We start from the raw sequence: 21,846 nt of genomic DNA on the forward strand, positions 1-21,846 counted from the left end.
TTCCAGGCGGTGTTCTCATGATCCCCGCCCCATAATTTCTATAAAAATTCACATCTGAAACTAAATAATTTCTTCATTGATGTCAATGTACTACTACAGTTATAGATAATGTAAAATGACGCCGCGTAATGTGCAGAATTTCCTCATGATATGCAATGGAAGTGTGGAAAAAAGATCCTTAATTGATAGATATCAGAGCGGAGGAATTATAGTTGCACTATAAATCAGATGGTAAAATCTTTATATGTCTTTTCAGAGTCCCAATGGTCCCAATTTATGTGCCCACCTGTATAATTTGCAATCTGTAACAACTGAGCCTTGTCCTCAAAGTTCACCAAACAGCTCGAATGAAAGCGCAGACTAAGAGATTTCCAAATGCACATCTGGGACGGGTTTTGTGCGCTAATAATCCTTTCGCCATTATTCGTCTTCATTCCCAGAGCTAATTCCTGGATTTATTCCCTCACAGCTGTTTATTCCCTGAACGCTGACTTTTTAAGGGGCTTAAAGTCGAGAGGACAATAACGTCAAACGGTTGCGTGTTGGGCATAAGCGCGCGAGGCGGTGCCTCCGTCTCTCATACAGGCCCGGCAGCTCCTCCTCCAGCCGGTCTTAATCCCGTAGATCCCCGGAGATCCACGTAGATCCACTAATACCCCGGCGGACATTTACCCACCAGCACCAGCTGCTGCCGAACGGGACCGGAAAACTGTCGGTCCCCACTTTCCCCACTTTCCCCAGTTACAGCACCAGATTTGTGTTTCATCCCTGGGCACTGCAGGCAGGTGGGCAAGGTAAGGTTCCTCCAGGCTTCAAATGAATCAAAAGGGTTCTCTGGGTTTGACATTTAATCATTTGGACTGACTCCACAGGCTGTTGTTTTGAATGAGACATCAGTGATTGCTTTTGTTTAAGCTTAACAACATTAATATTCCCTCAACAGGCGGATGAAATAGTTTTATTTCACAAGAGTGGACCAATGTCTGCCTTTTAAGCCCATTATTATATAGTTTCGTGTCATTTTCAGCAATCCCTGCTTGGATCCAGTCTGAATCTCAGTGTCTGAAACCAGACCTTTGTGTCTGAATGTGGACTTATTACCACACGACTGTACGAGCCTTCAGTGGTGTAAGCCAAGGAATGGAGGCAAACCAGTTCATGAGAGTTCACACCAACTGACTCAGTCACCTCAGCCCTGTGTGACTCTTGTTCCTTCTTTCAAAGTTCACCCTTTGCTGATGGATTGTTTTCTTTTTGCTAACTCAGCATGGCCTCGTCTGACGACACCGAAGAAACTCTGACTCCTGTGGATTTTATCCAGCTGCAACACTACATGGAATGTAAGTATTTAGAAAATGCAACCATGTATTAGTATATGTTTACTCGTCTCCCTCTGCTACAGTGTAATGATTATAAAACAGAAACTGATCATAAACGTCTCAGAAAGATCATAAAAGGTATTATTTATTGCATCAACAGCAGTTAAATTTGCAGTGAATGTTGTTCTTAAACTGTCAATTGAAAGTAACTTATGAGAATATTTTGCTGAATTATCATGTTACAACAACGTAAATTAACAGGGTTTGATAAACCTATTTAAAGGGAATGAGAAGGTGCAGGCCTAAAAATGTTCTGCTGAGCACTCGGAGGCTCTGAACCAAATGAAATGGTTGCAGGCTTTTAGTGAGGGGACGGCTGGGTCATGGATAATTACAAATGTTCCTCTCTCCATCTGAGTAATGCCCCTGACAGCAGGCTTTAGAATAACTTGAAGTATTTAATCAGCTCACACTCGTTTAAGTCACATGTTGCACACACCAAAAGCATCTAAAAATGATGGTTAAGCTAGCTCTTGTTTTCAATTGAGTTCTACTTTCAGAAAATCCAGGCTGATGTTTTTATGTCTCTTGCCTCTGTACAGACAGCAGTTTAACTGTCAAAGATGTGGTCAAAGAGTTTCAGCCCGGCGGGCGACACGCTCAGCACAAACACGGAGAGGTGGGACAGAATTTCAAACACTGTTGGGTCTGAGAGTATGAAGATAAAATGACAGCATCTCGGTTGGACTTTCACTTGAACCCACAGTGCGTCGACAGAGCTGGTTTCTGCCTTTTTCTCAAAAGCTACCTTGAAGTGGAGGACTTCCCCTCAGATTTCTGCCAACGGCTTTATCGTTATTTCCAGCACGTAGAGCAGGGCGACCCCATAACGAGAGGTAAATGGGTTTACCCTGCAGTCATGCTGCAAACTACAGAAACTCACACTGTCTCCACGTCTTTGTCCTTCAGGCGGCGTCTTTCTTCGTGATGTGTCCTGTTACTTCTCAGTGCTGGAGGATGGACGGCCAAGAGACAAGCTAGAATGTGTTTTTTTTCCCCACTTTCTTCATTGTTTTGTCATGACTTTGATGCATTTGATAGACATTTCTCTGCTCAGACCTGATCTGAAGAAGGTCCGAGTGAAAAAGATAAATCACTGCCTGTCTTTGATTTGTTTTTAGTTACTTTTAACCTTTATGACAAAGATGGCAATGGACTCCTGGACAGCACTGTAAGTTTCTTCTAACTGCTCTGTCTTTCTTTTATTGTTGCGTTATTACACGTCAGTATTTTGTGCTTTGATTCTCATATGAGTCCATTGGTCCCCATCAGGAAGTGGATCGCATAATTGCTCAGATGATGCGAGCTGCAGATTACCTCGGCTGGGATGTAACAGAACTCAGACCAGTTGAGCCTTCTCTCTACTTACTTAAACTTCATCATCGCATCATGTCCTTCACTGTAAATGTAGCCTGTCAGCATAAAGGCTTAAACCTTTTTCTTTTATTTTGCAGGTGCTTAAAGACATGATGACAGCCATTGATGTGGATGACAGTGGGACGGTCACGTTGGAGGAGTGGTTGAAAGGGGGGATGAACAACGTGCCTTTGCTGGTTCTTCTCGGGCTTAAGGTGACTGATTGTGGTCGTAGCTGCTGATTTACTGCCTTGAATGGTCACCTTTTCCTTACAGTCTCCTTTGTCTTCTCCTCACCCACAGATGACTGAGAGAGACGGCCAGCATATCTGGAGGCTGAAGCACTTTAACAAGCCGACCTACTGCAGCGTGTGCCAGAGCATGCTGCTTGGCCTCGGAAAACAGGGTCTCTGCTGCACCTGTAAGCGCTCCTGGCTGCCATCAGGGGGCAGTCGTGCACCTCACACGTGACACATGCCTCAGCATGAACCCAGCTCTCCTGTTGTTCTTCAGGCTGCAAGTACACAGTTCACAATCAGTGTGCCAACAGGAATCCTGAACCCTGCGCACGCACCTTTGTCAAATCTAAAAAGGAGATTGGTGTAAGCACAACCAACACGACAACATTTGCATTTCTTTACATTGGTTTCCCTGCATTTTGTAGAGCCTTATCGGTGCTCTAATACTGTCTTATTGACCACATCGGGAGTGGGTTTCTTTGTGTGGATCTGCATTTGGTAAAACCAAAATGTACTTATACAACCCTTCCTTTTCTGACCAAAGTCCAAATGCACAAGCAGATGAATATAAAAGGCCGTAAAGGGCATTAGTCGGTAATAGGTGCCACCCAAATTTGGGTTTAAAGAGGAGCTTATAGCCTGCACTCTCTGCTTGGTGCATCTGCTAAACATCCCAGTTGTGGGCAGTAGTGAATCATTTTCTCATTACTGAACAGATCACGGGTCTCATTTTCTCAGCTTCTTTAACGTAGTAAATGTGTCATTGTGATGATGTGTGAGCGATGAGCGGGCAACTTGAGCCCATCATATAATGCCTTCTTTGACCTTGTTTAGTTAAAAAGAAAACAGCGCTGTCAAAAAAAAAGCCGGCAGCTGGGTAGGTCACTGATGTGGACACCGGGGGGGTCACAGCCCGCTGAGCTGGAAGAAAAAGGTCCATTCCCTTCCTCCACTTTCCGCTCTTTTGTTTCTCAGGTAGCGGCTCATGAGTGGATCCGAACCGACAGCAGCTCCGGCAAGTGTCAGGTTTGCCACAAGAAGATCAAGACTTTGGCAGGGAGACGATGCGTGTGGTGTCACGAGATGGTGAGGACGGCGTTTGACGCCGGGGAGCGTGTCTCCAGTCCCGCTCTCTGAATCTTGTCTCTTTTAAAGCGCCACGACGACTGTCTCTTCTCTGGTTTGTCGTCGTGTGGCTGTGGGGCTCTGAGAGATCACATCCTGCCTCCGTGGGCAATATATGCTGTCTCAAAGGTCAGAAAAACAGCTGAAACGCCAATACAAATGTATGTTAATATCGCTGTGATGTAATTGTCGCTCTCTTCCCCGCAGGAGGAGGACGCCAGCTTGTTGAACGTCACTCCTGACGGCCACGTCCTGCAGGTCTGATGTCAGCATGTCATTTAGACAACGATACCTTTCTTCTTGCAGTTGCAGTGTGTCGTCAGTATCGCTGCTTTTGGCAGCATGTTTGCACCCACCGTTCCGTGTAGCTCACACATTTTACTGTCAGATTGTTCCAGTTGCGGACACCCACCCTCTGCTTGTGTTTGTCAACCCAAAAAGTGGAGGAAAGCAGGGCGAAAGGTACCGGGTTTTGATCAGTTGGGCTTAGATGGTTTCTGGACACGACTCCAGGCCCTCTCATGGGGTGGCTTGTTTCTTTGCAGAGTGCTGAGGAAATTCCAGTACCTGCTGAACCCTCGCCAAGTGTACAACCTGTCAAATGGAGGTCCCGCACCAGGGTACGAACACCTGCTAGGATGACATCGCCTGACCGTCCTTAGTGTTAAATATCGCCTTTTTCCCCAGACTGCATTTCTTCCGTAATCTGCGTGAATACAGGATTTTGGTCTGTGGAGGGGATGGCACCGTGGGCTGGCTTCTGGATGCTATAGGTACTTTATTTGTCTTTGGAGTTCAGTATTATAACTCATCAGTTCACCCTCACTGACGCACGTGATTGCAGACAGGGAAAACCTCCAGGTACGGCCCCCCGTCGCTGTCCTGCCGCTGGGCACTGGGAACGACCTGGCTCGCTGTCTGCGTTGGGGAGGAGGTGAAACCGTCAACATCGTAATGACAAGGCTACTGAAAGGGAAGTATTGGCGCTGAAACTGGAACTCTTTGCTGCCCACCAGGCTATGAGGGCTCAGACCTGAGGGAGATCCTGAAGGAGATTGAAGCAAGTAAGTTGGTGCTCATGGACCGCTGGAGCATCCAGGTGATCCCAAATGACCCTCAGGAGGAGGGAGACCCGGTGCCCTATGAGATCATCAACAACTACTTTTCAATTGGAGTGGTGAGCCGCAGCCTGAACGCTTCCGATCCGGAACTGAAGGTTGTCTTACTCTAATTAAACTTGTGTCCACGTGAGCAGGACGCCTCAATCGCTCATCGTTTCCATTCCATGAGGGAGAAACACCCCCAGAGATTCAACAGCAGGTGAGGGGTCTGACTAACAGGGCGACCAGGTTGTCACCTGTAAATGTGTTTTAAACCAATCTGTTTACGACTTGACATTTTAGAAAGAAGAACAAACTCAGGTATTTTGAGTTCGCCACCTCTGAGACCATCTCTGCCTCCTGCAAGAAGCTGAAAGATTGTCTGGCGGTCGAGGTCAGAAGATAAAGGGGCCATTTTTTTGTTGGCTCCGCGCCCATGTTACATTTTTAGGATTTCTCTCCAGTAACCCCCCCTGTTGTTTCGCTCCGGTCAGTGCTGCGGGAGACCCCTGGACCTCGGCAACATGTGTCTGGAGGGCATAGCCGTCCTCAACATACCCAGCATGCACGGCGGCTCCAACCTCTGGGGTGAATCCAAGAAAGCGGACAGTTTGCCAGAAGCGGAGGAGGGTAGGGTCATCACTGACCCCGACCTTCTCAAAACAATCTCACAAGGTGAGATCACGTGATGTTTTAACCCTCCTCTTCATGCACGTGTCTGTGATTGATGCGTTCGGACCTGAATGGTGCGTGCGTGTGCTCGCTCCACAGATATTAGCGACAAGCGCTTGGAGGTAGTGGGATTGGAAGGGGTCATTGAGATGGGACAAATCTACACGGGGCTGAAGAGCGCCGGGCACAGACTGGCCCAGACTTCCCAAATCACCATCAGGTTGAAACGCATAACACCTACACAACACAATCCACCTTTATAGAGGAATAACATCCAGGAATAACACACAAGCTCCAGTTTTAGATCGCATTGTGTCATCATGAGTGCCAAGCATAGATGTAGCTAAGGTTATTCTGGTGTAACCACACTCAAATGCACAAAATCCTCATGCACTGTGTAACTAGGGGAGTGTGATTACATCTGACTTTCTACTGCAGGACAATGAAAGCCCTGCCAATGCAAATTGATGGGGAGCCCTGGATGCAACCTCCGTGTACTGTAAGTATCATTTAACCTCACAGTTAGTGTCAAGAGACAAAATATTACCCATTCTACTATTGTACTAAGTACAGGTAGTTTCATTTATGCATTATTTGTGCGTTGCATGCTAAATATTTGCTAATTTTCTCAACACACAAATAAAAAAAAGGTATTGGCCAAGGTAAAGGATAACTAAACAACCCAGGAATTATACAGATCAATCAACATCCCTGCTGGAATTACTATTATTACTGTTGTTAATTATATAAATGTGGAAGCTAGCATCTCACCATTTGTTTGGCACTATGATATTTCTGTAATTGCTAATATCTATCTGACACAACTTTAGGTCATAGCGTTGATGTTTAGGAGAAATGCTTTTAAACAGGAAAATGCTCAGTAATAGCAAGTCTAGAGTAATAACACAAGTGTCATCAGTAAACTGTTATTAAGTCAAACCAAAAGCTATTTTTCTATATCTATTATAGATCCACATATCTTATAAAAACCAAGCAAAGATGCTGATGGCTCCACCAACGAAACCATCTGGCTTCTTCCATCTCAAATAGAGTCAAAAACAAGGTGTACTGCATTCTTATTTTTATTCTTGTTCCTTGAAAATACAGTATGCAGTGAAAATACACTGGCATATTGAAACAAGATGCATGTTTTTGTGTGCCAATTTCAGTATAATGGATCACTTTTGTTTCCCTAAAAGTTCTAAAAGAAACAATGATTCTGTTGTTTATAGTTAGGAGTATATTTACTATGTAATTTTATTCCAGTTTACACCGGTGCTGTGACTCTCCAAAGTGATAATTTGGTTAATCTTTTCCACCAGTTTCCCAAAAAGGATGCAGAAATAACATGAGAAATTTGATAAGATTTGATTTGTGTTGTGCATTATGGTTTGAGCTTCCACTATATACATAACTCCACAATTACATATATGCAACAGGCTTTTTCTTAACTTCTTTGTCTGTCTAAATGTTTTATTTAATTCCTGTCAGGATGTCTCTGCTGACACAATGTTTCCAGTTGTCCTGTAAATCAGCTGCACCAGTGTTTAAAGTCATTTTAACAATTACGACACCGTTTTGAATTTTGCTCATTGACTGTATAAACTTTTCTGGTCATTTCAGGTCAAATCACCACAGAACACCCGTGTTGTGTTATTCATTTCATTTGTATGTGTTTCATGTAGAGCAACATACTTCACTTGTTTAAACCGTGGTTAGAGCTGCAGTTAGGATGTAAACAATGCATCTTAAACCAATGTGAAAAAGACTGTGATCCTGAATCTATCCTGAATTATATATGTCACAATAATTGTCCCTACTAGCAATGTGTGTGTGTGTGTGTGTGCGTGTGTGTGTGTGTGTGTGTGTGCGTGTGTGCGTGTGTGTGTGTGTGTGTGTGTGTGTAAAGAACTTTGTATGGAAAAAGTGGAGGAGTCTTCATGTGTGAGCTGTAAGACGCAAGCGTCTGACCACTAACCTTCGGTCTTTTTTTAACTGAATTTTCTCAGCACTGATTAAAGTATTTAAGAATGGCTTTACAGAATTTAAAAAAAAAACATACATTTATTTATTCCTCAAGAAGTCATGCAAATATAGGCCAACATTTGTGTCAGTTTGTGACATAAATGTTTGCAATGTAGCCCACATTGCAAATGTCTGAGTTTCAGCGATCAATGAGTAATAAAGAATTTTAGAATTATTAGTGTCGCTCCAATTGAGCGCCCCAACTAAAATAACTCGCTTAAAAGGATATTAATCTCTTATAAGAATATTATGCACATTTGCACTTTTTAAATGTGAAGTATGTCCGAAAGAAACAACACGTTTAAATGGATATAGTCGCCATATGGATCTGTTTTCTTCGAGATAAAGAAAACCAAAAACTATATCGAAAAACCAACAGGTGTTTCCTAATGTGTCAAGTGTTAGTGCACCTCCCTGCTGTAAAACGGTCTTAAGCCTGTCTGCATCTCCAAACTGCTGCTATTTTTACCAGTTTTCATCTTGTAATAGCCCCACGTGTGCGCCAGTGGAGCAGACCAGTTAAATTTAGACGGCGCGCCCCCACACGCCTCTTGCGTCAATGGAATCCCGAGCGTGCGTCAGACGGAAGTACGTCTTTGTCGGTCAGGACACTGATTGGCTACGGACCCGGAACGTGCGGCCGCCTATTCTCCATATATGGACATGGGCATGCCTCATTGGCGATGCTGTCAAAATAAAAGTGTGAAGCGTCCTGCGTCGGTGTGTGCATGTCCACATGAATGTGTCTAAATGAGTGCGTGTGTGTCCACAGCAGCCGGCACAAGTGACATTCATCAGTTTAACTCGTTTGGAATTAATGAAACAACTTTAAAACGTGGATTTACACATTCACAAGGTGAGTGTTCCATGCATTCCTGTTTTTTCTAGTTGGGACTTCCTTTCATAAGATAATATAATGAAAATGTCAGTACCTACGTTATTTATTTGATTGACTTGTGTTGTAATTGAATATACACTCTTATGCAAATGCATACACGCCTATATATCAGCAAGAAAATGTTATCAAAAATTACAGTTGAACTTTTTGACAGAGAGGCAGCTGAATAAGTCACTGTGCAGACAGAGTGACTCTCATTTTCCTTCTTGTTACTACTTTCAGAACTTTACTAAAGAATGTTAGACTTTAGTTTTTCAAAATAATATGAGAATCAATAAACAAATCACTATGATCTTGAGTTTTGCAGGTAAAGTGTGAGGGAGTTCATTCTTGTGGATTCCTGCCCATTTACACACACACACACACACACACACACACACACACACGCTCAACGCATACACACTTTATCACCTTACCAATTTCAGCTGGCATTCCGCCCACCCTGAAATACAATCCGTAAAGCTCCCTGGTACTGTAAAGGAGGGTTGCCCTTCACTGGGCAGTTTTAAGCATTAACGCCTTGTAACACGATACTTGGTAATATCTTATAGCTCTGCTCAACCATCGTCCGCTTTCATGATCAAAAGCCACAGAAATAATGTGTTGCTGTGGGAGAGGAGGCTTAAATATTTGGGATCTGAAGTGATCCTAGTCACCCGATGATTGAACCTTGTCGTTTGGTTGTCCCGTGCGTGTGTCCAAACAGTTCTTGTCTGTCTCAGTGTCCAATACATCAACACGTATTTTTTAAAGATGTAGTATGTGGACCCGAGCTTGGGGATAAGCAGCAGTTAACAGCATGGGTGGGCAGATATTTCATATAAATAAACATCATGTTTTAAGGTGTCTGTGTGAGTAATTAAAAATATATATACAACACACAATAAGAGCAGTTGCTGTTCTCTGCCCTAGAGATGCCCTGTGTACAAGCCCAGCATGCATCCCTGCCCCCGGACACCAACTACATCTCTGAGTTCCTGAATCCTGATCTCAGTGCCAAGGTGATGATGGACATCAGCAGCCAGAAGGACCAGCTGTCAGTGGCCTCGCTGCCCAGCATCCACACCTTGGTGGGAAATAGCTGCATGGGGGAGTTTGATGCGTACTCCTGCAAGATCACTGCGTCCCCTTCTGCATCTTCGGTTTCATTCAGTCACGTCTCAGGATCTGAAAACTCTTGTCCCCAGACGCAGAGCCAAGCCCTAAAAATGGATGATCTACAGATGTATGGCTGTTACCCAGGATCCTTTGTTTTGAGCTACCTTGATGAAACACTGTCCTCATGTGACTCTGACTACTATGGCAGCCCGGGTTATGGGGCCTCCTCCCCTCCAACACCTGGATTTCAGAACTTCTCTACATCACTGTGGGATTCCCCATTCAGTCCCTACCCATCAGCTCCTCCGGCCTCTGTGGCTGACAAGTCCAGCTCAGCCCAGCAGCTCCCTTTTTTTACCTTCAGCCCCCCGCCAGAACAGCACTCACCGCCGGGGCAACAGGATGCTGCACCAGGCCAAGATGGCTCTTTCCTCCTCTCTCAGCAGCACGTCTCTCCACTTCACTGCCCCTCGATGCCATTGGAGCGAAGACCCCTGGAAAGCCCGTTGACGGTAAACCGGGCCATGACTTGTTCTAAGACACAGAACCCGGGCGCCACTGAGAGCCGCTGTGCCGTTTGCGGCGACAATGCATCCTGTCAGCACTACGGAGTCCGAACCTGTGAGGGCTGTAAAGGTTTCTTCAAGGTAAATGTCCCAACTAAACAGAAGGTCACTGATAAATTAACCAGAGTGACTTTGGTCTTGACTATACATTTTACATGTGTCAGGAAAAAAAACCAATGCCAAATTGTCCCCTGAGAAGTTGGTCTTGATTACCAAAAACCTGCATAAATTTGTCAGTCAGGAATTTTTTTTCTGACTTCCTAATGTTGACAAATGCTTGTTAATTAAATTATAATACAGACTGAGCCAATTTAAAAATTGTAATTTTTTAAAATGATAGCACCCTAAGGGTTATTGGGTAAATGCCCAGTGGGAATTTTATACAATTGCAGATAAACGCATCTTGCGAAAATTAAATGCAATTCGGGCTGGTAAAAAAAATGTTTTAAACTTATGCTAATGTTTTCCTGCCTGATCTTTTGACAGCGAACGGTCCAGAAAAATGCAAAGTACGTGTGCCTCGCCAACAAAAACTGTCCAGTGGACAAGAGGAGGAGGAACCGCTGCCAGTTCTGCCGCTTTCAGAAGTGTCTGGCGGTGGGGATGGTCAAAGAAGGTAAGGTGACGTCATGCGCTCAACAAAGTTTGATGAGAAACTCAAGGGCTGTGATCACGCTTTAGGAAAGGAAGACGAACGTATGCTATATGTAAGTGGAGCCTTATAGTGTCAGCTTCTTTCCTCCTCCTTAGTTGTTCGTACCGACAGCCTTAAAGGTCGCCGGGGTCGCCTGCCCTCTAAACCCAAAGTTCTCACGGAGCCCTCCTCCACCGTGCCCAGCGTCAACATCGTGGCCTCTCTTGTCAGGGCTCATCTAGACTCCAACCCAACCATTGAAAAGCTCGATTACTCTAAGGTGAAGAATGAGAGGCGGCCTAAAAATGCAGAATAAGGAACAAACCTGTCAAAGCCAGTTTGGTATTAATCTAAAATCCTGTTTTGCAGTACCAGGAGAGCACCGGTGACCTAAAAGAGAAGGAGGACGCCAGTGACATCCAGCAGTTTTATGACCTGCTGACTGGTTCTTTGGACGTAATAAGAAACTGGGCTGAAACGGTCCCAGGATTCACCGATTTCTGCAAAGAAGACCAGGAGCTGCTTCTGGAATCTGCCTTTGTTGAGCTCTTCATCCTGCGGCTCGCGTACAGGTAGGCTCTCTTACAAATGCTGTTTTAAAAAGAAAGGTTCACATTGCTGACAGCACCATAATTGCAGGTCAAATCCCGAGAAGAACAAGCTGATCTTCTGCAACGGTGTGGTTCTCCACCGGCTGCAGTGCGTTCACAGCTTTGGTGACTGGATCGACTCCATCATGGATTTCTCCCAAAGTCTACACCGGATGAATTTAGACATCTCCCTCTTTGCATGCCTGGCAGCGTTAGTAATTATCACTGGTGAGTACTTGTGTTTACCTTCCACTTTGGTGAAACTGATGACATTTTAATCTTGTGTGCATTCATAACAATGTTTGCAATTGGAACGCCTTTGTCTTCCAGATCGTCATGGCCTCAAGGAGCCCAAACGGGTCGAAGAATTCCAAAATCATCTCATCGCTTGCTTAAGGGAACACATGAGCGGAAGCGGTTCAGAAGTGTGCCGGACGCAGTCCAACTACCTTTCTCGTCTTCTGAGCAAACTCCCTGAACTGAGGACTCTATGCACACAGGGCCTACAGCGCATCTTTTATCTAAAACTGGAGGACCTGGTCCCCCCTCCGCCCATAGTGGAAAAGATCTTTTTGGATACTCTGCCGTTCTGATAAGGCAAACACAAATGCATTATTTGTATGGCGGCGAACGCAGCTTTTCTCACAAGGAGCTGTCTTCTTATATCAGACTCACCCTTCTGCCGTCCAATGGGAATTCTTCAAGAGACCACTATTTTTCTAACTGTATGGGTTTAAAATTGAACGTGGAACCTGTATGAGATTTATTACATTTATTGAAAATGTCATAGTTTGATTCAAATTATTATTATACGCAGCCCAAACACAGTGAATAAAGACTTCATTATTTGTCACTGTGAAATATTTCCAGTTGAATTGAATCCTCGAGTATTTATCAGCAATTTCATCTAATTAATTTCACGATAACACACATGCACATAGTAGGTAATTACCTCATTAAACATGGACTGTGCAACCCTGCTAGTCTTGGCAAATTAAGTGGAAAGGTTTTATTTACCAGCATTTATTATTTGGAGCCAGCTGGATGAGATGTGAAATGCCTGGGATTAAACTGAAAAGGTTAGCGGTGATTACGGCATCATGAAGGTTTAACGGAGCACTCGGTGTTCCTGTTAAATGTGCGCGAGATGAGCTGCTAACATCAGCATAGTTACAGAAACATGATCCTGAATATTAAGTTAGAGGTTGTCCTGAGAAAACAACCAAAAGTTCTCTAGCAGAACCACACAAGACAGATTTTTTTTTTTCGAGACGCAAACTTAAATAAATGAAGACTGAATAAATTAAATAACTTGTAAAAAGCAAGGTAGGGGAAGGATATTTGTTTTGTTTCAGGATGTTTTGTTTCAACAGTTCAGGATATAATTCAATTATATTTGTGTGTGGGTAAAATGATTTGTTGCTGTGTTCAATGTGTGAAGGACATGAGCCCTGCTTTTTTTTTTTTTTTTTTAAGTCCCACAGGGTAAAAAAATAGTTAGAAAGACACAACCAAGGGAATTAAAATAGGAGGAAAATATTAAATATTTGCTTTGCCAAGAAAAGTTCTACTCCTGCTCCTGGGAGGACCAACAAATACGTGCCTGATAATAATAACTACAAACGGAATGGCTGAATGCCTTCAGCACTCCTCACCATCATGAGCGATATGATAGTCCAAACATCACACACAGCAACGCACTTATACTTAAATGATCCACATTAATGTCACTACTAGAATTAACTTATATACTTTAGTTCTGCCACTCGGCCTCAAGCAGTTATACTGGAAGCACACAAAGTGGTGACAGCTGATTTAGGATCAGCCAGCACTAAATCCTGTTCTCTGGTTCCTCTGCTCAGCTCCTAACAACCATGGAGATGTTTAGATATAAATTGAATTAAGACTCCAGAGTCTCGTTTATCTCGACACATTAAATCCCATTCAATTAGACTTCAAACATGATGACGTGACATCACCTATAAGCACTCCAAACAGTGTCCTATTTAAACTACAGGCTTGAATTCTTTAGTTCTATATCAATCTATGAAATAATAAGGAGGCCTGTGTGAGGACTCTCTGTTTTTTCTGAATTTCCCAACTTAACGTTATTAGAAATGCCAAAATCTCTGCCCATATTCAAATGTCAGCAAATCAATTCTGTATCATTGATTCAGTGACAGTTTTAAGTTCAGGTCGGGAAGTCTGTGTAGGCATGTGTAAATATACCAGGTTGAATGGAAAAAAGATCGCCCAAATGTATTTCTTCATTTCCTGCACCCCCGTTTGCTTCACATGTTGCCAACCGGATGACAGGACGTATGAATCTGAGTTTGATCATAGCTTAAATGATGCAGACTGCAGATTCTCCTGCATTCACTCCCCCCGACACCTGATCCTACTGTAGCCCACATTCCAGTCATGTGGGTCTTGGTGCTGGCAGACCGAGTGGAAAATAGGTGGGCAGGAGAAGAAAAGAGGTGGGGGAGGGGATATGTTCATTATGTCGCAAAATGGCAGGAACGTGATTCAAGTCAGATGTAATGACAGAAGCAGGGGTCAGAAGCAGTTTCAGAAGAAGCATTTTGATTAAGAGAGCAGCTCAAGGTGCTTCCAAATAATTCAGTGTTGCTAATCCCTTTTCACTTTCGCTGTGGCTACCCTGATGGTTTCCTGGCAAAGCCCTGACTCCGCATACTCCCCCCTGTCGCTGTGTCTTGGATTTGAAGTGTTTCTTGACACTATCTTTTCTAAAAATGGAAAGGGACCATCTGGAGCGGCCGTTGGCCCCCTAACATCTGACCTGTGGCCTGACATGTAACACCCAGCTGCAGCCACAAACCCGCCCTGCATGCAGCAGACATCAGGACATGTGGACGTGTCGCGGTGACTTTTCTGCACAGGCTCACTCTCTTATCTCAAGTGTTACTGAAAACGCAATCATCAGCAAAATCTTGTCGATACGATTCTCTTATATTTAAGCTGCAAAAACCTCAAGATTTTCTGTGATAATTTAGCAAGTCTTGAACCATGAGAGAGACGGTTCAGCTGGTGATGAAGAGGTGCCAAGGTGGAGCAAGGTGGTGATATTTTGATGTGGAGAGATGATGGAGTAAAAATTAAAGGTTTACCGCTGTGCATCCAATGGATGAGACCAGCTCAGGTTAACAGCTGATATCAGGTCAGCAACATGGAGTTATAAAAGGATGAAATGAACTTCTGGCATTGAGGGGTAACTAGAAAAAGCACCTGTTGCTGCTCCTTTGAATGTGGCGGTGATGATGTGGTTAAATTTTACTTTTACTTTACTCTTCTATTCCTGTTGCCACAGTTAAACTGGCATGGGTGTGTGTGTGCCCTCATATTTACTTCATATTGAGTACAAAATACTCCTAATAATGACATAGTAGTGCCATTTTGCTGGGGCCCACAATTTCAAAGGACTATTTGAGGGTTAAGACATGGTTTTAAACTTGAGATTATAATTGGGATTAGGTTAGGGTTAGAGTTAAAGAGTTAGGAGGGACGGTTAGTGATGTATTATGATGTCTATGGAAGTCCCCACAATCATATATAAATTTGAGCATGTGTGTGGCAGAGGCCCCACAGGGAGGATATTTTTAGAAAAGTGAGGACATTTTGCCTGGTCCCCACAAATTCAAACTTTTATGACTTTAAAGTTAAGAACAGAATCTTACTTAAGTCAAGGTTGAGTAATTTCATTAATTTGGGGTGTGTGTATGTGTGTGTGTGTGTGTGTGTGAGAGAGAGAGGAGGATATTGTTCCAGCAGGAAGGAAGCTAATAAGGTTGTTTGGGAGGATGCTGCAGCTCTTGTTGTAATTGACTGATTGCACTCTATGTAAAAAGATAAATGTGTTTAATCTGTCACAGGCACATCTGATTTTATTTCATCCCTTGAAAATAATGTGTAATGTGCCTGACTTATACAACAACGGCATATGAGCCTTGCTTATTTTGAATCAGAGACTTTCCATGGCCAGGCCTCCCTTAAGCCGCCCAAACACGTTCGTTTGTACACAGACACGCGTGTATGTGGAAGCTCTGCTATTATGTGAGTGGGCGTGCCGGCGAGTGTGGAAAACCCTGTGAGTTTATTTATGGTCGGCCATTGTTGAGCCCATAGAAACCGCTGTAATGGGATCCGGTCCCTCCGAGCGGGTCCAGCGATAAATGAGTTGGCAGACGTCATCGCTCATGCCATCCCTGCGATAAGTGGACGCCACACATCAACATCACAAGACCCGAGTCCCAGCAGGCTTACATTCATGGCCTGATGATAATCTGGATGAATGAACCCTCCCGGGTGGATGAAATGGAGAGATGCGGGCATGTGGTTGGACAGTTGACGGCTTTTCTGAATGTCTCCTTGAAAGATTGATGCTCCTTTTTGAGTTTGGTGGAGTGCAAGCAAAGTACGCTTTATGTTATTTATCATGAGAATTCAAATTGTACAAGGATTCCCATGATATAAAGTCATCATTTATTTATTAAAGTACCGTTAAACGAATCGTTCCATTTGCTTTGAAATCTGACAGAGGATTGAACATTTTTAAATTTGAAGCTCAGAAGAAATACATTTACTTGTTGATTGAATAATGAATTCATTTTGCTAACCTCATAAGGACATCTATAGATTATAAAATAAATGCTCCTTACTTGATTAGCACATGCAGAAATACTGTTGGAGACAAAATGACAGTGTGTGTGTGTGTGTCTGTGTAAGAGAGAGAGAGAGAGAAAGAGAGAGAGAGAGAGAGAGAGACAGAGAGAGACAGAGAGAGAGAGAGAGAGAGAGAGAGAGAGAGATAGACTATGTTGGAAACTTCTGTCTGCCTGCCAAGAGAACATGAGCAGGTTACAATTATAACATAAGATTGACAAGAAGGATACTGTTGCACTGGCAGATGGCCACATGCTTGGACACACACACACACACACACACACACACACACACACACACACACACACACACACACAGACTTCAGAAAGCCCAAGGAATCAAGTGTAAAGGTCTGGTATTAGCAGAGTGGGGCTCACTTAGGGTGTGACTGTGTTGGCGTGTGTGTGTGTGTGTGTGTGTGTGTGTGTGCGTGTAGTGGGAGTGAAGGTCAAAGCAAAAACACAGCGCAAATCAGCAAACATATTAGAGGAGACGGGTGTTGCTGTCTACGTTTCAGCCTCACCGACTACTGAAGCTCCACTGTGACATGTTTGGTAAAATCCAGAACATGATTTATAGCTGCGAGGAGCCGCTCCGTGCACTTTATCGCATTAGGAGGTGCGTTCTGTGAAACAGGAGGAGCCGTTGAAAAAAGGACAGACATCTTCGCGAGGTCCAGATACATTTGTCAAAGCCTCTATTTGATTTTAACTTAATTTTACCAGGAGGTTACGGACAGGTCAGTCCCAGCATGCCACTCACATGCAAACTGGGCCTAGTTGCACTGTATGCTGCCAAAACACCACCTAGAGCTCCTTTCTACCCCAGTGCCCTGCTGGACCACACTTTCATGACTCCAATTGGACCAGGGTAGTCACCTCATGTGCCATATTAGTGTGCACCCATCATGGAAGACCGTATCAAACCCCCCCACCAGGACACGTATTGGTTGATAATATTCCAACTGCATGTTCCAACTGCATGCTAATTTCCCTGATGGACACCCCCTAAAGGGATCAATAAAGTACTCTGATTCTGATTCTACAGGACAGGAGCACGACCAGACCTGAGCCCTGAGAGGTCAGAGGTTCTGCAGGACCAATGCTTGACCAAACATCCAAAGCTTTTCGAGGGGAAAATTTATTTTGAACAGTGTTGCAAGTATGTTGAGGTCATACTCATATTATTATTTTTTCTGCTAGACCGCTTAAAAATATTAAATTATACATTTAATCCAACATTTCTACAGCATGCCAAACCTGTAGGAAGGTCCGGACATGCACCAGGCCAGATGTAGGTGCAGTTGTTTCAATGAAAGATGACACGTATGAATCATCCGTGAGGGAAACACACAAGTAAAACACATCAGAGATTATCAGAGATGACATAACCAGGCAGAAGTAACAAGAGCAGGCACCCCCACCTGAGAACATGAGATCCCTGCTGGTGGTGAATGCATTAAAGTCAGCTGTTGGGGGCCGACACACAGGGCAAACTCTGCTGCCCATCTTGAGGAGATGGATGGCACGAAAGACTGTCTGCCATCCTAAGGACCCTGCTGGGGGGGCTTAATGCTGGGCTATTTTTAGTGTAGCATAATCCAAGCTCGACACATGACTGGACATCTGAAAATCTCTCTGTCACACACACCATACAACCTATAACCACACACACACACACACATAATATGCACGCAAATGTTTGTACTATTAGTTTTATGGTTTAGGTTCGAGGTGTATAATTATGACCTTGAAGGCTGTGCGCCAACATGTCCTCACGATACAGCACGTAGGACACACACACATCCACACCCATAAATGTTCGCATACACAAACTTGCTGTCGTAGCTTTTATGAGAGAAAACAGGTCTGAACCTGACTAGATTTTTACTGGAACCCTCTACGTACATTTAAACGCGTGCTGATTTATGATTTCTGAGAACAACCCACTGATGATTTCAGACACTTTCAGATTTAGAAACTTTTGGACCGCTGTGGAACATACAGGACCAATTTGTCAACAGCCCAAAACCCCAGAATTAGATCTCTCTTTGAATACCCTTTAGTGTTTCAAGTGTTGTCCTATTGTCATTGAACAAAAAATTAAAGAAAATTTATGAAAACAGTCTGGCAATTTTCTACTGGCAAAAATCTGAGCAAATGTGTCTCTCGACAGTGCGGACACCTCACAAAGCTCTTCCGCTTTTACTTTGAAAGCACCACAGCCCGGGAACAGGAAGTTACATGCCGCCAGGAGGCTTGTGGTGAGGCAGGTGAGGTTATAGTGGAGCTTGATGAAGTTTAATCAACAAAGCATTGTCTGATTGAACACTACACTTCCTGCTGGGAATGAGACAAATCTTATTTTCTTCTCATTTGCAGGACAAGAAGTCTTTAACAAAGAGAGAATCAAGCTGCTGTTGGGTTGTTTTTTGGTATTTCCCACCGAACAGAAATATCAGGTAAATCCAGTTATTCCTCATTTGTACAACAATGTCTATGTTGAGGTTGAGAAGGAACTACTGAGATGATATGTGTTGCAAACCCTTAAATCTCCTGTGCATGTGTATTAACGACTCTGTGATTCCAAATGCAATTATACTGCTTAACTGCCATATTAATATTGCAATTTTTTGATCCGGAATAAGCTGCAGTTAATACAATGTTTGGATTTGTTCCTGATGCATGCCGTTTGGATGATATAAATTTAATACATTTATAATGACAGATGAAAAGGACACAAAAGCACCTCATATTTTCTATGTTATCTAAGGACTGAGGCCTTAGGCTGTTGGGACGACATCCCTGTGGTGGGAAGAAGGTTCTGTGGGCTCTGGGATCTATTCGATCGTGTACTTTCAGAGGAGATTCGGCTATTTTCTTTGCCAGAGCTGCACTCGATGAGATATAAACAACAATGGCTGTCAGACACATACATCAGAGGCTGCAGTGGTCATGACTGTTGTTTGTGTTTTGTTTTCTTTAAAGCTCTGTGGACTTATTTTATCCATCCAGATATGTTCCTTTTTTTTTTTAGTTTCACTTCCTTATTTTTTAAAGCTGCTTCCTCTGGCTTAATCATTTCCAAAGCTGAGCAGAAGTTCCATGAGCTCACGGCAGAATTTGTTCATGTGGTCTCAATTTTTAGCAGGGTCACTTCAAAACAATAACACTGCTACAACGTAATAGTTTCTCTGATACCTTGACAGTAACGGAGAGCAAGCTTTGTACTTGCAGACTCTGGGAGGAAAACCTGAACCCAAAAACAAAGTATCAAGTGATCTACAAAGGTACGTAAACCACACCAACACACAGACACACTCAAGACACCGTTGGCTCCAGACACGGGCTGAAATAAGTTCTTTATCTTAAGTTCATACAGTAAGGAAATTCATATTTTGGGAATGTTTGATTGTGTTGCTGTATTTACCAAATTACACCTTAAATGTGTTCATGTCTGACTAGTTACACATTTACTGTATGTTGACCGGTTTATTATTTATTTATTACCATTTAGAATTAATTGCCATTCAAAACACACTTATAGAATCGCCAGCTCTCTTTCGTTGTGTCTTTCCGTCCCCTGATTGGTTAGTTTAGTCACATGACAGTAAGAATCAGGAAGTGAATGCGGTGGGAAGAATCACTTCTGGAGAAGTTGTTACTCTTGTCACTTTCAAGGTGACATGTTTGCAAATGCCTGTACATTTCACACCATGAGCATTGCCTGTAAATGCATTTTACACTAGAAAATATTTAGCTTTTTTTTTTTTTGCAGCCTTATTAAGCTCATTCAGCGTGACAATAGAGTCTAGTAATACATTAAAAGCAGTAGAGGAAATGTGCAGCTCTCTGAAGGAAATTTGCTGTTAATCCTACGTCATATAGGATAGCTGATAGATACATGTGTTGCAGTCCTTTAAATAATTTCCTCTTATTTGTAGCTGCAGGACTTTTCGAGATGGAGGAAGCCTACAACAAATTATACCAGCAGTTCCTCCATCTGAGGACACTCTGTCTGAGGCAGGCAGCGCTCTTACACCAACTTACCAAAACTCTGCAGGACCAGAAACATCCTGACAGTAAGATTCCCATGCTTAGAAATGTGAGGTTTGTGATGTTCTTCACAACTGAAACTCTCTGCCTTCAGATCCCTCTATGGAAACACCTGAGCATCTACAGGAAAAGCCTGGCTCATCCTCACATAACCTTACAGCTGCTGACGGCTTCTCTCAGAACATGAAAATGTTCTCTGACCTCCTCACCACGGATATGTCCAAGCTGGCTGTGGACAGGGCTCTCCAGACAAGTGAAAACCAAGAGCTGGCACAAAATGTGCCACCCCTGCGAAGCCTGGAACCATTCCGGTGCCCAGGAGGCAATGGGGTAAGCAAAACAACCCTTCCAGCCAGGGTAGGAACCTTTCTGGGGCCAAAGTTCCACCTGTTCTGTAAAAATGTTCACGGCCCTGACGGCCTCCTCCTCTCCCTCCGTCCACAGGGGCTGTCGACAAACATGGTCGACATCTTCTCCAGTCAGCCCGACGGGATGCTAATGTCAGACGTGGCTCTGCAGTCTCACATTTGCGATTTCTGCCAGGCGGTTTTTCCCGGAGACACCAGCACCAGAGGAGACTTTCTACGACACCTTTACACCCACATCACTTAAAATAAACCCAACCATGTTGTGCTGTGAGGAAAGACTTCACGAAATGCTGAGTCCATAAATGTACATGTACAAAATGTACTTCAGTGGTCCCAGGAGACAGTCTTGACCAGGATGTGTCCCTCATACAGTTAGCTCTTAGCCTGCAGATGTTTAACAGCAACACTTTCTGTCCTTGGTATTTCTGTGCACAGATAATTGGAGTTTTTGTGTTTGTGGTCCTTACAGCATTGTTTAAACAAGGTTCTGTTAACCTGATCTATGATGCAGAACACACACATCGCACCAGTTGTTGTCCACTTGTTCACTGCGTCATTTTTTTGTCACACATTCGTACAATTAAAAATTCAGTGAGGGTTCCTTTTCTTGTGTGGTTCCTGTTATTAGGGAAGAATATTTCAGCCCTTCCTGATATCATGCTGACTTAGATTTAAACGCAGCAAGCAAATTGTTCATTTGACTCAAGATTACAAACAGGAACTGAAGCAGCGTGTATTCCAGGATTGCATTCGTCAATTCGTTATCTGATCAATGTCAAACCTCCTCATCAGGAACAACAATTGGCTTCTGTTTTTTAAGGCTGCTTGAAAAACAATCAGGGGAATCTCTGTCCTGGACGGTCTGCAGCTTTCCTGACACAACCCGTTTGACCTATCAACTATCTGAAAGACCCTGAGCTAAAAATAGACCCAGACAATGATCCCACTAATTAGAGGTGTTGACAGATGATTATTAGCAACTTCCCCCTGTCAGTTTAACGATGGCAGGAACAGCTGTTATGTAATAAAGTAAGAAGGTAACTTTGCTTCCCTCAAGC

General features: G+C 43.5%; 3 protein-coding genes across 7 annotated transcripts; all 3 read left to right on the forward strand.

Moving 5' to 3' along the window:
- The first annotated feature begins 584 nt into the window (after positions 1 to 584).
- Positions 585 to 7,686, forward strand: dgkab (diacylglycerol kinase, alpha b). The gene is made up of 24 exons (XM_003973522.3): positions 585 to 794; positions 1,267 to 1,340; positions 1,922 to 1,998; positions 2,086 to 2,215; positions 2,289 to 2,363; positions 2,501 to 2,550; positions 2,652 to 2,726; positions 2,834 to 2,950; positions 3,039 to 3,156; positions 3,249 to 3,337; positions 3,950 to 4,060; positions 4,130 to 4,228; positions 4,307 to 4,357; positions 4,488 to 4,561; positions 4,645 to 4,719; positions 4,787 to 4,872; positions 4,944 to 5,033; positions 5,116 to 5,276; positions 5,355 to 5,419; positions 5,503 to 5,593; positions 5,694 to 5,874; positions 5,971 to 6,091; positions 6,310 to 6,370; positions 6,841 to 7,686. Exons 2-24 carry the CDS (start codon positions 1,268 to 1,270, stop codon positions 6,919 to 6,921), a joined length of 2,151 nt encoding a protein of 716 aa, XP_003973571.1. The 5' UTR covers positions 585 to 794; position 1,267; the 3' UTR covers positions 6,922 to 7,686.
- Positions 7,687 to 8,599: 913 nt separating this feature from the next.
- Positions 8,600 to 13,921, forward strand: LOC101077057 (probable nuclear hormone receptor HR38). Of its 2 annotated transcripts, XM_029826308.1 has the most exons (8): positions 8,600 to 8,752; positions 9,707 to 9,864; positions 9,982 to 10,539; positions 10,945 to 11,074; positions 11,209 to 11,372; positions 11,462 to 11,664; positions 11,732 to 11,910; positions 12,013 to 13,921. In XM_029826308.1, exons 1-8 carry the CDS (start codon positions 8,647 to 8,649, stop codon positions 12,273 to 12,275), a joined length of 1,761 nt encoding a protein of 586 aa, XP_029682168.1. In that variant the 5' UTR covers positions 8,600 to 8,646; the 3' UTR covers positions 12,276 to 13,921. The 2 variants fall into 2 exon arrangements, with proteins under 2 accessions (XP_029682168.1, XP_029682167.1); XM_029826307.1 differs by having other exon boundaries at positions 9,707 to 10,539.
- Positions 13,922 to 18,540: 4,619 nt separating this feature from the next.
- On the forward strand, positions 18,541 to 21,389 carry LOC105417860 (TRAF family member-associated NF-kappa-B activator). 4 transcript variants are annotated; one of them, XM_011614102.2, is made up of 6 exons: positions 18,541 to 18,637; positions 18,747 to 18,826; positions 19,574 to 19,654; positions 20,309 to 20,446; positions 20,515 to 20,777; positions 20,865 to 21,389. In XM_011614102.2, the coding sequence occupies exons 4-6, from the start codon at positions 20,326 to 20,328 to the stop codon at positions 21,030 to 21,032; spliced, it is 552 nt and encodes a 183-aa protein (XP_011612404.2). In that variant the 5' UTR covers positions 18,541 to 18,637; positions 18,747 to 18,826; positions 19,574 to 19,654; positions 20,309 to 20,325; the 3' UTR covers positions 21,033 to 21,389. The 4 variants fall into 4 exon arrangements, with proteins under 4 accessions (XP_011612404.2, XP_029683059.1, XP_029683058.1 ...); XM_029827199.1 differs by lacking the exon at positions 18,541 to 18,637 and having other exon boundaries at positions 18,652 to 18,826; XM_029827198.1 differs by lacking the exons at positions 18,541 to 18,637; positions 18,747 to 18,826 and having other exon boundaries at positions 18,856 to 19,654.
- Positions 21,390 to 21,846: the final 457 nt, after the last annotated feature.

Source organism: Takifugu rubripes, chromosome 19 (assembly GCF_901000725.2).
Source record: "Takifugu rubripes chromosome 19, fTakRub1.2, whole genome shotgun sequence".
NCBI lineage: Eukaryota > Metazoa > Chordata > Actinopteri > Tetraodontiformes > Tetraodontidae > Takifugu > Takifugu rubripes.

Bases quoted from the DNA above. Each gene is read 5' to 3' on its own strand.
- LOC101077057 (XM_029826307.1), top strand. From the start codon at position 8,647: ATGAGTGCGTGTGTGTCCACAGCAGCCGGCACAAGTGACATTCATCAG. The intron at 11,075-11,208 runs GTAAGGTGACGT...CCTCCTCCTTAG, and splicing joins GGTGGGGATGGTCAAAGAAG to TTGTTCGTACCGACAGCCTT. The intron at 11,911-12,012 runs GTGAGTACTTGT...TTTGTCTTCCAG, and splicing joins AGCGTTAGTAATTATCACTG to ATCGTCATGGCCTCAAGGAG.
- dgkab (XM_003973522.3), top strand. From the start codon at position 1,268: ATGGCCTCGTCTGACGACACCGAAGAAACTCTGACTCCTGTGGATTTT. The intron at 1,341-1,921 runs GTAAGTATTTAG...GCCTCTGTACAG, and splicing joins GCTGCAACACTACATGGAAT to ACAGCAGTTTAACTGTCAAA. The intron at 2,951-3,038 runs GTGACTGATTGT...CCTCACCCACAG, and splicing joins TGGTTCTTCTCGGGCTTAAG to ATGACTGAGAGAGACGGCCA.
- LOC105417860 (XM_011614102.2), top strand. From the start codon at position 20,326: ATGGAGGAAGCCTACAACAAATTATACCAGCAGTTCCTCCATCTGAGG. The intron at 20,447-20,514 runs GTAAGATTCCCA...CTCTGCCTTCAG, and splicing joins GGACCAGAAACATCCTGACA to ATCCCTCTATGGAAACACCT. The intron at 20,778-20,864 runs GTAGGAACCTTT...CTCCGTCCACAG, and splicing joins AAACAACCCTTCCAGCCAGG to GGGCTGTCGACAAACATGGT.